General features: G+C 27.3%; 1 protein-coding gene across 2 annotated transcripts in view; it reads left to right on the top strand.

The window, feature by feature from the left end:
• The first annotated feature begins 440 nt into the window (after positions 1-440).
• The window catches only part of LOC123264121 (cell adhesion molecule 3-like), a 41,364-nt gene continuing 22,990 nt past the window's right edge, over positions 441-18,814 (top strand). The window contains exons 1-2 of one of the 2 annotated variants that reach the window (XM_044727231.1): positions 441-806; positions 8,286-8,494. In XM_044727231.1, coding sequence (XP_044583166.1) covers positions 770-806; positions 8,286-8,494 — 246 coding nt within the window. In that variant the 5' untranslated portion in view covers positions 441-769. Of the gene's footprint in view, positions 807-7,851; positions 7,984-8,285; positions 8,495-18,814 lie in introns of those variants that run through there. The other variant, XM_044727232.1, reaches the window with a different exon arrangement.

The following is an 18,814-nucleotide window of genomic DNA, read 5'->3' on the forward strand; positions in this document are numbered from 1 at the left end:
GTGTGTCTTCTAAGTGGATGTCTGTATAGATGATGGTGTTACTACAGGGTAAAAGAAGCACATATAGAATGAAGAGATACCAAGACTGATGAGGGCTGTACTCTGTATGTTCCTGTATTGGTTGTATTCACAGGATATCTCACGGCAGGCGACGGGTTGCTTTATCGGGCCAGTTTTGACGTTATTTTGATATCAAAGTGTACATATATACACATATACTATAAATACCATTACATATATCTATATAGATCTGTACATACTCAGTGCAGCATACATATTTATAATTACACACACATGGATGGATATAGATATACATAATCTGTAAGCACAAAGCGGGGGTGGAATTTGGATTTGAGAATTAGCGCGTGCGCGTCGAATGCCGAAATAGATTCTGCGCGATGCCTCCTCCAGAGACCGGATTCATCGAACGTACAAAACGCCGACAATCGCGAAGGGTAGTTGCTGAGATACTCCTCGGCGAGACGAGAGTTCAGTTATTACGTAAGGGATGTTGCTACTGTGCGATGCTCCGTAGAAACCGTCGCTCCGTAACGCTGTCTGTCATCGTGCTAACGATTCCCGTAACGTCATGCGAGTCTTAACAGTAGTGAGTTTTATTATAACGTTTAAATCGCGCTGCGACAACTCGTGGCGAGACAACGGTCCTTGAGAAGAAATAAAAAAATATACTTATTTATTTTTTATTTCTTCATTTTTATCCTGTTTAAATTCAAATTTAAATCTCTTTTTGAGTACAATCGGTACATCGATGGAACTGAGACTCGTCTTGCTCGCTTTTATTATCGGTGAGTGTAATCCTTTGTAAAAAGCATGAAAAAGCAGCTGAAAGTAGATTTAGTTCGTCTGGTATAATACTTGCAAAAGCATACTCAAAATTCTTCTTTAAACTTCCCGCTCACTCTTTTTGTCAATTCCTTTGTCCGCACGTCCGCAATCCGGCGTCTTTTCATGTCTCTGTGATGTTGTATCAACTTGAGAGAACGCGATTAATGTAAGCCAAGAGCTAGCTCCTCTCTACTGTGTGTGACTGTGAACAATTGTTGACATAGTTAATAAAAATATATTCACGTTGTACTTTTATTTGAACCAAAGTTTTGGAATCTTTTTTATTTTATAATACGATTACATTTTATTTGTGGCTAATTAAAATTATTGTATTAATTTTTATTTCTATGTGATTGATGATGGTTTTGGTTCTAACACTGAGAGAAGATTGCTTTATAATGATTATTGTGTTTTGATTAGTGGGGTATATATTTAAAGGAATTGATTGTATTGCAATGACTTTTTAAAAGCGATGTACAGCGATAGGGATTTTGTAAACGACCGGATGAGCGATAAGGTGCCTAATACATTGTCCTCGTGCGTGCCAAGGCTTTCGTGACTTAACTTCTAGGCCCTTGCTGCTATTATATATCCATATAACTATAATACTATAAGGTGAATGTATATCCACGTATTTATATATATATATATATATATATATATATATATATATATACACCTGTGTATCGGTATACATACAATATACAAAGTGTGGTTTACCCTCCGCGGTATTTCAAATAGCTCAAGACCCACGCATCTAGTGTGGTCAGTCTGTCAAATTACGTGTTTCTGGGTTTAACATTTCACAAACACATTTATTTATATATATATATATATATATATATATATATATATATATATATATATATATAAACACCTAACGTAAGTAATGTATACATCGTTAACAATTTAGTTATACAATTGTTGTACGGTGTCTAACAAGGTAAAATTAATAGTCCGTGGAAAAATAAAAAAATATCATCAAGGACTATTTCTTCGACCTATTACTTACCCCTGATTCCCCTCAATCGGAATTGATGTTACCTCGAATTCGTCCCTTGTGACTCGACCCAAAAGCCTCTTAAATCCCTATTTTATATATTCCCTCTTGAGCGTTTTCAACAACGTAATTTTACACTACTTTAAAGTTTTGATTTTTTACAGACACTGTTAATATATTCTAACCCAAAACAACCATTTCTTTCTATGTAAACTTTGAAAAATTGTTTTTAAAATCATAACTCATGGTAAAATTACAAATCGATTCAAAAAAGCTCGTTTGATAATATTACAACAAATATTCAGCGATATTTATCAATAAATATAGACTAAAATATGTATTTGATAAAATCACAATTCGTGAATGTTAATATTATTATACTTATTATATGATAACTCTATTATATGATATTATAAAATTACAGAAATTTGAAATAATAAAGTTTGGTAAAATTAGAAAAATTTTTATAAATATTCCTGAATGAGTAAATTTGAAAATGCTTGATAAAATCACGTCAATTAATTTTTATTTATACTAAACGCTTAATTTTCTATAACTCACGTAAGATTTATCTTTTTTGAACTCAGAAGTATTTCTTGGCAAAAGTTGGAATTAATTTTAACTTTAGTCCGGGAGTCGATAAGTTTGAGTCTTGTGGTTTTATTTCTATAAATTCAAATAGAATTTCGGGAATTTATAAGCGGTCTTTTTAAATTTTTATATAAGAGTGATTAATTTGACTATCAAAGTGAATGATTTTTGTAAATATTGATGTGTTTTATGTGTTGTTGGGTTGTTTGATGCATATGGTCAAAAATATCAACGTCAACTTCACTGACAAAGGATTTCCGTGACCAAAATACACCGACAATAAAATTCGAGATAAAAAAAGCTATGAAACTCAACGAGAAATATTTTTATCGATTGTATATTGTCAAGTATAATTGGAAGAAAACAATTGGTTGAGATCGTTATTTTTATGACAAAGAAAAAAGAAATTTCGTTGACATATTTTTTTTTCTATTTATGTAGAATTTTAAAGCAATCTCGAGTAAAATTCCAAGTAAATTGCAACAAAAAGAAACAAATAATTAATCAAAGTAATCAATTGTAAATATAAATACGATTTGAAACAGTGATTCTAGCTTTGTAATTTATAATCTCAAGTTATTAGAAGTTTTTGCTTTAAAGTTGTACTTTAGTAATAATAACAATAACAGCAATAAAAATTTAAGTTTTAGTTGCAACAATATTCTTCTGCATACTACCGTCGATTTTTCTACAAAAAGTCAAAACAAGTGTTTCAAATTTCCCAAATGACTCGTTGTTAACAATTCAAACAAATTTTATAAACTTTTTTATTAAAATAATTCAAGTGACGTCGCGTGATAAGTAGAACTACCTTTTTTCCCAGTTCTAGTTTGTTTATGCACCGAAAAAATAATAAAATAAAAACAAGAAGAGATAAAAATTTTTAAGAGAAAAGTTTTAATACTTGTTCTGGCCAGAATTTTGGTTTTTCCAACCCTATAGTGTCAATAACTAGAATTTTCAACGTCGTTAAGTTACCGGAGTATCTACGGTATGGTAAAAGCCTATTACGAACCCAAACACAGATGTTTTTACAGCTTCGGTATTTCAACAAGCTCTAGATCAAACTGGACGAAAAATAGTTGTTAGTTGTAAGGGTGATAGGGGAAATTTATTATTTTTGTAGCTTTTCCCGGGAAATAGTTGTTTTGGTTCTATTCGAATCATTTTCCCTTCAAAATAAAAAAAAATAGTTCAAAACCCTATTTTTCCAAAAATTATAGTGTTTTTTTTTTTTTTTAATTTTCGCGCACAAAAATTTAGAAATAGATCAACACATAAAACAGGAATATTTTTTTATTTGTGATGTTCAAACGATACTAGTCAAAATATTGAAACAATCACAGGAATGTATGGGAGGAAAAAAGGTAATAAAACTGTCATTGAATTTATTAACTTATACTAGTGTTTTATTTAGACCAATAGTAACTGCTCTAAATTTGATTAACGTGTTATTTGTTACTCCCGATGAACACATGTACGAATATGTAATGATGATATACAATCCGATATGTTTTGAGATATTGGTGCCGGTATACTCCTATATTTTAGTTGACGTTACAATTATATCGATATTTATATTTTTCAAGTGGTTTTATGTGCAGAAGTTTGAATTCTGTCAGACAACGTGAATCTCTGACAGTTTAATTGTGTTATTTTTCTTCTCTGATATTGTGATGATTTCTGAATTTTTTTTCTATGTAGAGAAAGTAAAAAACCTATTTCGGATGACAGTCGGATTGATAAATTATTGTTTTAATATTTTATTGTATTTAAGTGAAAATAAGTTTTTATTTTTGAATATTATAATTTATTATTTATTATGTTTTTCCTCGGTTGTTTTGTATTTTTCTTTTTTTCCCGACCTATGCATAGATAAGTTTTATCTTTATAGAGTATGTACATTGTTTTTTTTATATTTTTCTTGGGAAATAAATAAATTAATAAATAGGATAGCAAATAGAATAAAATAGCGCGATAAGGTAATTCAATCCATACATAAACGGTTAAGTAGATTCTTATACTTCTCCAGAGGAATATCGCAGCAAAATATAAATATGTACAACAAAAAGAATCACTATGAAGCGAAAATGTTTGATATAGTGAAAAAATAATATACAATTTTCATAAAGTGGTAATATACATAAACATGACAAATAAATAAATATAATAAAAATATATTGTATGAAAAAAAAGGAAATTTAAAACAAAAGGTCGTCCCCAGTCGATGAACAAAACATCCAGTGGAGAGACACCCGTCACTCAAGAGATTAACGCTTGCTAAAAATATTACTCTTATCGGTTTATTTATAACAAAAAGAATTTAACGTTAAATTTGATAATGAATAGTTTAAATATTTATAGAACTAATTACTCAACAAATAAAATATGTGGTAATAATTTACAAATATTTTCATTTCGCTAATAAATTTAATAATACTAATATTTTAATATTCAATTATTAATCCATTAAAAACAACAGTGTTATATTTTTTATATTTCGCGGTCAGTCGAAATAAATTTGTAATATTTTACTGTTGTTCAATTTGATAAAAAATAATTGTTAATTAATTTTAAAATTAGTAAAATTTGTGTTAAAAATTTGAAAAATAAATAAATAAAATAAAGTTTTATATTATTTTTTTTATATGAACGAAAAATTTTTTTCAAAAAATGACTGATGCACGGAAAAAAAAATGTCTGAAAATTTTAATAGTAAAATGCCTCTAGCAAAAAACTGAAAAAATTAAAGTTTCAAATGATATTTTAATAAAATACAATTTTTAGTACTGATCTTTACAGTTATGAAATGTACTCCTTATAGAGTTTGCGAAAATTCTATTTTAAATTGATAAATTTTTCAGTTTTTTTAACTTCCCGCTAAAAAAATTGAAAATTTTCAAAAGTCGGGAAGTTATTGTTTTTTGCTAGGAGCATTTAACTATTAAAATTTATACTATAAACTGACTTCAAGTTCTTTTTTTCGTGCATGTTTACTCAACAATATTTTTTTAAAGGTATTTAAAAGCATAATTTTTCATATTAAACTTGAAGTTGGAAAAACTTTTTTTTCATGTGAATATGTGAATATGTTCAAAACTTCTCGATATAACATTTTCCATTAAATAGAGGGTTTCTCTATTGATCGGATATTTTACATAAGCATCTAGTATCATGTTTATTTAACTTATAATTAGTTTCTTTTCGATTTTAGTTTGTAAATATTATTAATATTTACTCCAAAGGATATAAAGAATTTTGCCGTAAAATATTTTTTGAAAATTAAAGAAATTTATAAAGATATATAATTAATTAAATGAATCTGTCCTCGAACAAAAATTTTTAAGCAAAAAAACTATATAGATATATAAAGACTATTATTAAAAAAAAATAGTTTAATAAAGTAAATAATATCCAAGTATAAAGATAACTATAAAGAGCATCGAAATACTAAGATATTCAATAGGAAATATATGTTTCAAATAATAACCAATAAGTTATATCCGGAGTAAGTAATCTTGCAGGCACATAAATTCTTTGAGAAAAGAGCATAAAGCGATTTAAAGCTTATCGGATTATCAAAGAGGGTATATTGGTATGGATATGTAGATTAAAACAAAATAAAAGTTATTAGCTGTTAGTAATCATAATAATTCTCTAATTGTTAAATTACATCCGGAGTTTAATGGGTTAATGGAATAAAATGACTGATTTGTGACAAATCCTGGGGAACTTAATGGCTGACTATTACGTATTGAAATCCTGGCAAATGTAAATCGATATCAATAAGAACAATCGTTGTCATGTAATATTATAGTTGCTAATTTTAACGTTATCAGCTATTCAGTGATTCGAAATTATTTGATAGTAATTGAGATTTATCAGATCTATTTACAAATTATAAGCATTCAAATTACGGCAATGGAGATGAGATATTCATCAATTCATTGGCCTAGTTACAGTCAGAATTTGTTCACGAATACAAATTATATTATCCTTTTCAAATTAAAATAAAAAAGGAATTGTTTGTATTTATTATAGAAAATTATAGAAAATAATGAATTAAAAAACATTATAGTCAAATTTTGATGAATTTTTTTTAAATTTGTATACTGCAAAAAATAACCACTGGAATTTTATTTAATTTTTACGATGTGGAACTTTAATTTTTGGCTCAGAGCGTGACAATGTAAAACTGTTTGTTCGCGTTAAAATGTAACCATTTTATTTGCCGATGTAAAAACTATTGAAACAGTAAAAAATAAAAACATTTTTTGTTGAGAAAGTTTATTTTTGCTGAAACTGTCAAGGTTATTAAAAAGTCAAAGACGGTTAAAAGAAATAGAGAGTTGAGAGTTGAGCAATACTAAATTTTCCGCGTCACAAGTGGTTCAATGTTATTATCGATAAGATAAATAGCATATGTCAAGTAGCAGCAGGTTCAAGTATACAAAATTAGATAACGGGTAAAATATTATGAATGATTAATGACGTTGTATTATAGATTATATATATATATATATATATATATATATATATATATATATATATATAAAAATACATAAATAGATATTTGTAGCGTTATTATTAGAATTTCGAATGCTTTGATTCACATCGACTCATCTTTCATAAACGAAAATCACGCCAATCTATGATTGCATAGCCGAACTAACAGGCTATGGAATTATTCAAAGCTCACTGACCAGTACCACGCTAGTACATCCGGATGAATGGTGAGGGAATTACAGAGAGACTGAACTGAAATAAAATGAACAAAAAATGTGAAAAGAGAAAGAATAAAAGAAGAGAACTGAAAAATATAAAACCAAAAAAAAAAAAAATAAAATAGAAAATGGGAGAAAATAAATTTTGCTTTAATTTACCGTGATTGTTAAGCCACTGTATTTTGAAAAGCTACAGAAAATTGAATTATTTCCATGCACAACTCGGTTAAATGAGTGTATGTACAACAGTACTGTTATACTACTTGAATGAAAGAAACATCATTTGTAAAGTTTTACATTAAAGTTAATTTAACGACATTTCTAATGCATTCTACTTTCTATAGATATAAATGTTCGATGCTTTTGAGCCGTGTATTTGAGGTGACAGAACTATAATATAATTTATTCATTTACATTGATGGGAACTGTTCATTTAGAGTTGTTAGTTAGTTGTTATATACGTATATATTCTATAGGTATAAATTACCAATATCCAACTTATCCATTATTCACTATCTATTGCTCTGTTTTCAGTACCCGCAGAAATTTAATTATCGATTCATTTTATTTTATTTTTAATTATTAACTTTGTCGGGCTTAGAGCAGTGAATAGCGAATGATTGAGGAAATAATTTATTTTATATCACGGATGAAAAAAGCAATAAAACTTAAATAAAATAAAAAAGATAAAAATAAAAGTTAAGAAAAAGAAAAATCGGTGAGTATAATAGGATTGAATTCACAATTTCCTCAATTCTCACGGGATTATTTGGACGACGAGAATAAGGCACTGAAGCGCAAAGAATCACAGTGTTTGGTGTAGTAAGTATAAGTATAGGTATTCTTTCTCGCTACTGGTTGGCTTTTGTACTTAAATATATATAGGTATATTACGTATATACGAAATCCAATCGTCGGGAATATAAGTGTGTATATATATGTATATAAAATATATATTATGGATTTGTGTGTTTGTGTGTGTGTGTGTGTGTGTGGATAAAGAAGAAGAAAGAGATAAAAATAAAGATAAAGATATAGTAAAGTAATGTAAGAGGAGAAAAATCGTTTTCATTTAATACAGACCGGCCGTGATATCTTATTCAAAGGGTTTTTGCCTCTTTCAGGTATCTGCTCGGGGTTGCGCGAGGTGCGCATGCAGACACCGGTGGCAGTTGAGAAGGGTAACTCGGCAGTGTTAAATTGCTGGTATGACTTAGAAGGCGCTACCCTATATGCGGTCAAGTGGTACAAAGGCGGCAGAGAGTTTTATCGTTTCACCCCAAATGAATCGCCACCGTCTAAAACATTCCCCATTGGTAATCTTCAAGTTAATGTAAGTCAAATATATCACATTTACTTTTTAATATTTATTATTGTCTACGGCAGGAAGGGAACAAACTTAAATTATAATCTCCCATGCATGAACAATATTTCTTCAACCGCAGTTTCAAGAACGTCGATCAATGGAACTAACCTCAACCGGGCACTTTTTAATTTTTATTAAAAAAATTTTTTTTCCCCACTAACGACTTTTGTTTTAGTTTAACTTTCGGTGATATTGCCCGGGATTATTAATTAACTCAATTCTCGGTGAAACAATACACTGTTCAATCAAACAATGTTTTTTCAAAATTATTTGATATTGCGTTTTACTTTTAATTACTTTTGGTAACTGATAACTGCTAAAAATTGTTTAATGGGAAGAGCTATTTGAATAGATTTTAAAATATCAAATATAAACGAAATATAGTAATTTTTAAGATAAATAAAAATAAAATTGTACATTTCAAAAAAACCGTAACAATTGAGACATATTTTACAATAGTCAGATTATTTCGGGCTACTTTAATACGATTTAATAGTTTGCACTATAGTTTAAATATCTTTAGTATTCGAGATTCATTATTACGAAATTAACATGATTATTCATTTCAATTACTAACACACATATTTACATGTATTAACTATAGTTTTATTATTTAAATAAGTATGCTCAACTCAATTAAGCCTTATTACCTTACACTGAAAAAAATATTAACTTGATTAAAGAAAAAAATTATTGAATCAAGTAAAATTTATTTCATTCAAAAACAAGTTCGTAGTTCAAGAATTTTTTTGCTTGATTTAAAATTATTGAAATTTTCGAAATAATTTTTTTTGGTTCAAAAATTTTTATTTAATATTTTTTGAATGGTAAAAGTAAAATCCTTTCTGTGGAATAACATTTTCTACTATTTATTTTATGACGATTTTTAATCCTTTAATGATAGTTTGTAGTTTTGACTGAACGAAAAACCCTAAAAATTTATCAATGTAAATTCTGAAGCTATTCCAGATACTAAATGACATATTTAAAACGATGGAATGGTTGTTTCCCACTAATTACCATCTAATTTTTCATGATAGTTGTAACATTGGATTAAAATGCGTAAAAAATTGTATTTTTCGTTGAACTTGATGAAATCTATTAAAATTCTACGATAATTCTCCTAAACTGAAAAAAAATAATTAACTTGATCAGAGAAAAATTTTTGAACCGAAATAGTAATTTATGTCATATGGCCGGAAAGTGGCGATTTTCTGACAACGGCGATGGGGTTGCGGTCAACCAGTCAGATCGAAAGCAATCCGAAATATCAAAACTTTAGAAAATTAAGAATTCCGCTACATTCAAAGTTTATAAAATACATTAACTTAAATAGAATACTAGCCGAAAAACAATTTTGTAAATTATACACTGATAGAAGGATTTCTTAGTATTTAAAAAGATTTCTTTGTATTTAAGAAATCATTTCTTAAACATCATTTCTTAGTATTTAAAAAATATTTCTTAAATACAAAGAAATATTTCTTAAATATTAAGAAATATAACTACTAAGAAATATTTCTTAAATACAAAGAAATATTTCTTAAATACTAAGAAATATTTTTTAAATGCTAAGAAATGATGTTTAAGAAATGATTTCTTAAATACAAAGAAATCTTCTTAAATGCTAAGAAATCCTTCTATCAGTGTAAAACACCGAGCTATCGAATATAGGTAAACATAAATCTTATATTCCTCAAGAGTTAAAATTAATTTAATTTCGAAAAAAGTTCGTTCCGACGTATATTCATCCGAATACTCATCCATATAAATAATGATTCGGTCGAAAATTACTCATCCAAATAACTATATATTCACATTTTTCGGCTAAATGAGTGTTCGTCTGTTCATTTATTTTGGCGTAAAAATTTTTGTTGTTATGTTTTTTAATTTATTGAGACTGTGACTTTGAAAGATTCTATTAATATAGCTTTAGTTTTTTCTTTATTCAAGTTTATATTTTTCGGAATTTTAAAATTTGTCAAATTATTTATTTTAAATTATATTTTATATTTACTTTCTAAGTTTTAGTAATTTATTAATTCGGAATGTTGTCAATCTGACTATTTGACTGCAACCCCGGCGATGTTGCGATATGAGCTTAAGGTTCGTGGCGAGAATGTACAAAAACGGGCGTAATTTTAACGTCCGAAGCGAAGCCGAGGACGGAAATTTACGCTCGTTTTTGTACATTCCCGTCATAAACGTTATAGCGAATATCGTAAAATCGTCGTTGTCAAAGTCACCACTTAGTGGCCAAATGACATACGATATTTTTTGTTATTATCGCCCCATAAGTTTAACTTTTGAGGGATAGGAGGCAAATAAGGACACATTCAAATTTTACGAAGTTTCACAAGAGCAAACAAACTTAATATTAATTGTCAACAAACTTTTATATTAATTGTTTTTTTATTAATATTTAATTATGGCGTGGTTATGATTTTATTAACATTAGGTCCGCTTCGTAATAAACTGCCAGCACACTGATAGACGGATTTATTTGTATTAAATAATATTTGTTAATAGTTAACAAATCATTTATTAGAGACCACTTTTTAGTATTAAATAAATATTTCTTAGTATTTAAAATGATTTGTTTGTATTTAATAAATCTGATATTCATTTATTAAATATTAATAAACCTTTTTAAATACTAAGAAATATTTGTTTAGGACTAACAAATGGCTTCTAATAAATGATTTGTTAAATATTAGCAAATCTTTTTAACTATAAACAAATCCTTCTATCAGTGCAGAGAAATAATTAGCGCCACTCAATAGTATACTATTTACAGTTATAACTGTTTAAAATCTACTCAAATTCATCGGTCAGTACATTAGAATTTGATTTATTTCGTTCTAATTTTTATCCGATTGCACAAGGACAGTACGGAAAAAAGGGGGAACTAAACTTTGCGGCCTAGGTCGCGGAAAAAAGGCGGTATGGTAGAGTCTCTAGAAATGAGTATCTTTTCGGATGCCACCCAGCGCTCAAAAATTGAACTTATGGAGCGAGTATAACAAAAAATAAATTTTTACTTGATTTAAGAATTTTTCATCTCGATTCAAGATAATAGAACTCTTCAAATAAAAGTGATTTTTTTTGGTTCAAGAATTTCTCTCTTTAATCAACTTAATTTTTTTTCAAAGTATTTAAAACAATAAAATAATTATTTTCCACTCATTACATATTCCAATTCATCGGTTACCTTGTTACATTGCTTTAAAATGCGGAAAATCAAAATTTTTCTACAAAATTGATGAGATCCATGAAAAATTATCTAAACCAAAACTACCTATTTTTATATCAATACAATAAAATTTTAATATAACATTAGTTTTAATGATTTTGTAAGTTTTTGGTCGCTTTGAGAAATCTACTTCTATTTCGGTTACTAAATAGTCTTTGTTCTTTTATAATTGAATCAAAAATGTCTTCAAATAATAATTAACATCAAAATTTATCAATAATTTTCTTCTATAAAAACATCCCTTGACTAAGCCTTACTACTTTACATTGAAAAAAAAGTTTTCTGCTCTGCACGATACGATATTGCTACTATCGCGATACGCACGTTGTGAAACATCGGACCTCTATGGTTACGATCCCGTTGCTTTGTTGCTACAGCCATCTATTAAATCGTACACTAGGCAATAGAGTAGGAACTTACTTTGCATTGCTTACTACTTATGTTATAAATAATGATTTATATTAACAAATCGATGTCTTAAGTATTTTAATCTGTAACAATATTTAATTAATAGAAAAATTGTAGTAGAATTTTTTAAATAAGTTATTTTTTATCTGATAAATTGAAACAGAAATCTTAACATGTATCTGTCAAATTGAATAAACATGAATTGAAATATTTTTAAAAAATATTAATGAGTCATTACAAAATTTTTAATAAGTATTTTTTATTTATTGTCTGAAGAAAATGTGGGACTAAAAAAAAGGTTAAATTTAGTATTTTATTAATTTTCACATAATTAAATGTTATTAATAATTATTCAAGCTTTTCAATTTTCATGTAAACTACTAAAAACTGTACTGGAATAATTACGAAACTTGATCGTGACTATGGCAATACGCCGTTTATGATACAACGGATAGTGCAGGGCAGACAACTTTTTTTTCAGTGTAGTTTTTTAATTTTATTAATTAAAAATAAAATTATTTTTCAACATTCATCTATAAAAAAATTTCTATAATAAACTTGTGACTTATAATAAAATATAAAAATTGCAACTTTATTATTTATATGCCATAAAATAATCGCTCAATTGTAGCACTATGAATATTTTCTATGCATTTACACAAAGCGTAGGTTTTCCGTGGGCAATTGACGACAGTATGAGATTATGACGCGTTTACAATGGGATTGATTACACGTTAGTTCGCATGAGTTAAGGGTGTGAGATTTTGTTGTAAATGAAACATTATCTCAAACAAATTTTGTCAACCCAAAGCTACTAGGTTTTATATTTCATACAAAGAAAAGATATGTATCGAATAATGTTTTAAAAAAGTGTCATTCGGCCACACCTGAAAAAAACAGGTAGATTTCTGAGATGAATATTGAAAAACAAATCTATCATCTAAAAAATAAGATTTTTAACATATGTAAGCTATTTGACAATAAAGGCCAAAAATTAATTTATTTTTAACTTATCGAACTACGAAATAAATTGAAAAACGAATAAAAATTCGACCAACAATAGCTTAAATTGATGAAAATTATGTGAACTTTAACATAAAATTAATGGATTTAAGCTATTTCTTACGGCTTGAAGATTATTTAAAGAAAAAGGCCCGAAATAAATTCGTTGAAAAATTTAAGATTTCCAAATCAACTATGACAAATTGAGTCTTATAAGTGATCAGGTAAATTGGAGCGTTATATCACGAGAACAAGAACCTAATACTGAAATAAATATGCTTATAGAAAATATTCAATCTCTTGTTAAAAACTCTTATAGAGTGACGAATAAAAACAATAAATATACAAATAAAATGAGGAAAAGCTGGGTTACAAAGGGAATATACATATCATGCAAAAAGAGGGAACTTCTATATTTATGTTGGAATAAGGATAGGAGTAATTCAGCTCTTAAGGCCGAATATAATAATTATTGTAAGATATTAAATAAATTTATTAAAAATGCAAAACAAAATTATATAAAGATTCAGGTAAAAAAGTTCAATAATGATAGTAAAAAAATGTGGGGTTTTATTAGAATTAATTTAGGTCAAAAAGAAGGTAAAATGAGTAATATTGAGTATTTAGTTAATGAAGATAACAATATAACTGATAAAAAAGAAATTGCAGATATTTTTGTAAAGTATTTTAGCAACATTGGATGTGAACTGGCATCTAAAATAGATAATAAAATTAAATATCAAAAGAAAACATATGAATTAAACCAGTTTAGTATTTTTCTCAAGCCAACATCCACTGATGAAATTGAGAAAGTTGTTAATAACTTAAAAATCAAAACTGGTGGAGTTGATAGTATCAATAGTAAGGTCTTAAAGTGTTTAAATAAAAAAATTAGTGGTCCGCTTGAACATATATTTAATATCTGTTTTAATAAAGGCATCTGGCCAAGTGCTTTGAAAACCGCGGAAATTATTCCAGTTTTTAAAGCTGGTGATAAATTTGAGCCTTCAAACTATAGGCCAATTTCATTAATATCCAATGTTGCTAAAATAATGGAAAAAATAGTATATGAAAGATTAATTAACTTTTTAAACAAACATAAAATTGTATTTGATAGGCAGTACGGTTTTGTCAAAAGCAGAAGTACTAACGATGCAATCAGCTTTGTTACTGAATACGTATACAAAAATCTTGATACAAACTGCCCAACTGCGATAGCTTTCCTGGATTTGGCAAAAGCCTTTGATACAGTTAACCATTCAATTTTGCTTGAGAAATTAGAAGCACATGGAATAAGGGGTTGTGTTTTGGAGCTTATGAGAAGTTATCTTAGCGAGAGATATCAAAGTGTAAAAATAAATGATAAATTAAGTGAAAGGATGCTTGTTAAAATAGGAGTGCCCCAGGGTACTATCCTGGGACCACTGTTGTTTATTCTATATATCAATGACATTTTCAAAGTTATCCCAAACGGATCCCTTATTTCATACGCAGATGACACTGCGGTACTGTGCTCTGGCAAAAATTGGAATGACGTCAGATCTAAACTTAATTATTGGCTAAGTAATTTAAATCTATGGTTGTGTAGTAATCAATTATCGCTCAACATTGATAAGTCCTATTTCATAACTTTTGGTTGTTATTTTGACAGTGTACCAAATGAATTTGAACTGAATATCAATAATAAAATGTTGCTACGAGTGCAATATTATCAATATCTAAGTTTAATTATCGATAGTCGTATGAAATGGGACTATCAGATAAAAGAGCTATTAAAAAAATTAAAATACTTCATTTTTCTGTTCCATAGGATAAGTAGTTTCATGAATAAGAAAACGTTAAAAATAATATATCATGCCCTTATAGAAAGCATTATTAACTATGGAATAACGGCGTGGGGAAGTGCATATAATAATATTCTAAAATCAATTTTGATAAATCAGAGAAAAATAATAAATAAATTAGGCGATAATATGTCTAATGTACTCGATATAAGTAAAACCTATATTATCAGTTCATTGTCAATGTTTTATGATGAATGCAAAGTTGAGTATGAAAATGTATGTGTTAATACTAGAAATAGATCTATTCCCTTACCAAAGATAAATAAAAAAATTGCTAGCAAGAGTGCTAGATACACTGCTATTAAATACTTTAATAAACTACCCAATAATTTAAAGTGTTTGAAAGGAGATAAGAAATCTAACAAAAATAATCTACTGAAATGGATTATAAATATATGAAGGCTAGTAATTGTATTTTGGCACTTTACTTTAAAACTTTAATTAGCAATGTTAAATATTCTAGTAACATAATTGTTATCTCTTTAGTTTATATAAATCCGCTATCTTGAATTAATAAATATTATACCAGTCCTGTGCACAGGTGGTTTGCATCTCTATAGGACAGATTGTAATATAGTTATGTACATGTAAATATATTGATCTGTATCTGTAAAAAAAAAAAAAAAAAAAAAAAATCACGAAATGAATTAAAAAAATTATCAGAATTAAACAACTAATAGCTTAAATTGAAAGCAATTAGATAAACTTTATATATATATATATATATATATATATATATATATATATATATATATATATATATATATATATTGCAACACAAGTCTGGTTACAATATCTAAATTCCTAAAGAAATTTACCTAAAAAGAGCGAGAAAATGAAATTTTTTACTTGTTATGTTTCATTGTTCCTTTAAAAAATTCTTATTAAATTAAACTTCAACAGCCGAGCTTGCAAAAAATAATATATATCCTACAGGTGAACTAAAAAGTACATATGATCATGATCACAACATTCACTGAGAGGTTTATGTAGCTTTTACTTGAGTGCTCGCCTACGGCTCGTAGCATTATCAAACACACTCTTGCTGAAGTAAATGCGACATAAACCTTAAGCTTATGTTGTGACAACACGATCGTCAAATTATTCGCCCCCTAGTCATTGCGTAAGATAAACTGCTATAAATTCGCTGACAGGAGCTTCTTGATTTTCATGATGATAGAACCATCATCTTCTGAAGAAAAATTTTATGTAGTTTGTATCAAAGTATCTATATTTATGTAGTTTGCATTAAGGTATCTATATTTTCCTTCGAAAAAATGTACATTTTTTACTCTTATGTACTATACGTACTTGTACGAGTTAGAATAAAAATTCTCTTGAGATTTTATTTTAATTATAATTTTAATTTTCAAAGCTCGCGGTTGAATTTAAAGTTTTCTTATGTTATGAATTTAACGGGAAAGTATTACAAGATTTTCCTTTGAGAAAAATTCTATTCAGTTCTATTCAATGATTTTTTATTGTTTTCAACCTCATTCTGTGGGAAATGAAGTCCACTCTAAAAGTACCCTTACGGTATGAGATGTTATTTGAAGAAAATAGTAAAAAATAATAATAATTTTGTAAATTCTAAAATTCGAGAATAATTGTTCATTTATAATAGCAGTATCCAAATTCATAATTTTTTAAGATACTATTTTTAGTAGATTTTATAGAAATCTAATTACTGAATTTGTCTCCATGACAGAACTTTTGAAAAATTTTGTTCTTAAATAACTTTTTAAGATATTTGTCGTGGTTAAGGCACACCGTCAAAAAATTCTAAATTTTTGTATACTTATTAAGAACATGATGATACAATTACCCTAAAAATTTGAAGTCGATTCACCACCTATAACCCGAGATGAATTCAATTAAAAATTGGATATTTAACATTGATTGTACACTCTCTGCAATTCTATACCACTTTCTTAGTTATAAGAACTTAGTTAAAAAAAAATAAAAAAAAATTTTTGACCGTCTAATTATTATAAATTAGAATTAATTTAGAATCTAATTTATGAAAAAGTATATATCTACGGAGTCGGATAGAAACAATTGTATGGGTTGCGTCTCCATGGGTACAGTCTTGAGTAAAAATTATGGATTACTTAGCTACAAGCTCATATACGTTTGCGGCGCGGCTAATCTCTAATTTTTTGACAATATTGTACCATGACAACTACCTTAATGCAATCACTTATCAAATTTCTGTAAAATGAACCTGAAAGTTAATTAAATAAATTTAAATTTTTACACCTACTTGTTATTCTACACTTGGTAGGCCTGTTTCGACTATTAAATTGTCTTTTAAGTTATAAAAATGAGATTGATTAAAACATTTTAGCATTCAGAATCAAACTTGCGTTTTCTCTAATTAAACAAATAATTTGTAATAATTAAAATAGCCACATTCGATTGACGTACAAAAGCACAAATACAAATCAAATACATTTTCAAGTGTTCAGTATTTTAAAAAATTTCTAAATTGGACTCTTCAATGCATGTTCACAAATGAAAAACGCTTGAAAGCCGTTGATTTGACATGAAATGTCCAGTATGAATATTAACTCGAGTGTATGAAGGAAAATTGATGTCAAAGGTTAAAATATAATTTAAATATTCACGTGAATTTAAAGAGCATTGTAAACATCAGTTGATCAGTGTAAATTTAAACGACGTTTCACTTTTTAATTAATCTAAAATTCATTCGGTGTTTCCAAATTCATAACCGTAAGTAAATTTTTTAATTAATAAATATTTAATCAACCGGCGATATTGACAGTAAAATGTTCTTGAAAGCTCTATTTATAATTAACCGACATTGTAAAAGGCAACTAATAGAGGCTGGGTGGTTATTTATAGATTAAAAATCTACGCTAATATGCTTTTAAATTTAAAAGAAAAGGACATTCGAGCTTTTAAGTTCAATTAATCAACTTATCTTGGGGTTTTTGTTTTCTTTAATGTCAACGTCACTTCAAGTAATTATAGCGAGTTAGCCAGTCAACATTATAATTATAAACTTGTTACTATAATTTATTCTAAAATCAATAGCTTAAACCGTAAGCACTTTTTTTACTATTAATTCAGTTATTTAAAATATTTAATAAGCTTTGTGATATTCAAACATGGAATGTTTTTTTTTAACTTATGCTTTTGGGAAATATAATATTGACATTTAATTTATTTTTATAAATGTGAAATATCGTTCAAACTTATTTGAGAGTTAAATTATTTCATTTCACAATATTATAAGTTTCAAAGTTTTATGAAACGTCACGATAAATAATGAATATTCAATATATTCGTGAAAGGCAATATTTTATAATGAAATTTTTTTTTACAAAATTAATTTATTGCATCAATTACATGCAAAATACAAATAAAATTTTATTAAATAACAATAAACAAAAGTTGAAAAAAAAATTAAATCAATAAGCTTGAATAAGAATTTCTTGTTTGAAGATTTAATTAAATTCTGAAGTCGATATTGCTATTATACAGAGTACAATTAATAAAACATGAATTTGTATTCACTGTTCGAGTTTAAGTTTAAGAAATTGACAGTTTATGTCAAATAAGTATTAAACTGTTTCATTTCGAATTTTCATTTTACTAATGTTCATTTACGTTTATTAAAAATAATTGAAGGATGTTTTTTACGCCTGAAGGAATCTTTAAGTAATTCGTAGAGAAAAATTATTTTTTTTTTAACTTCACTTAAGACGTTTTTAATTATTTTAATGTCAAATTTTTTTGATTCAGAAAAAAATTGAC

This window comes from Cotesia glomerata, linkage group LG4 (genome assembly GCF_020080835.1).
Source record: "Cotesia glomerata isolate CgM1 linkage group LG4, MPM_Cglom_v2.3, whole genome shotgun sequence".
NCBI lineage: Eukaryota > Metazoa > Arthropoda > Insecta > Hymenoptera > Braconidae > Cotesia > Cotesia glomerata.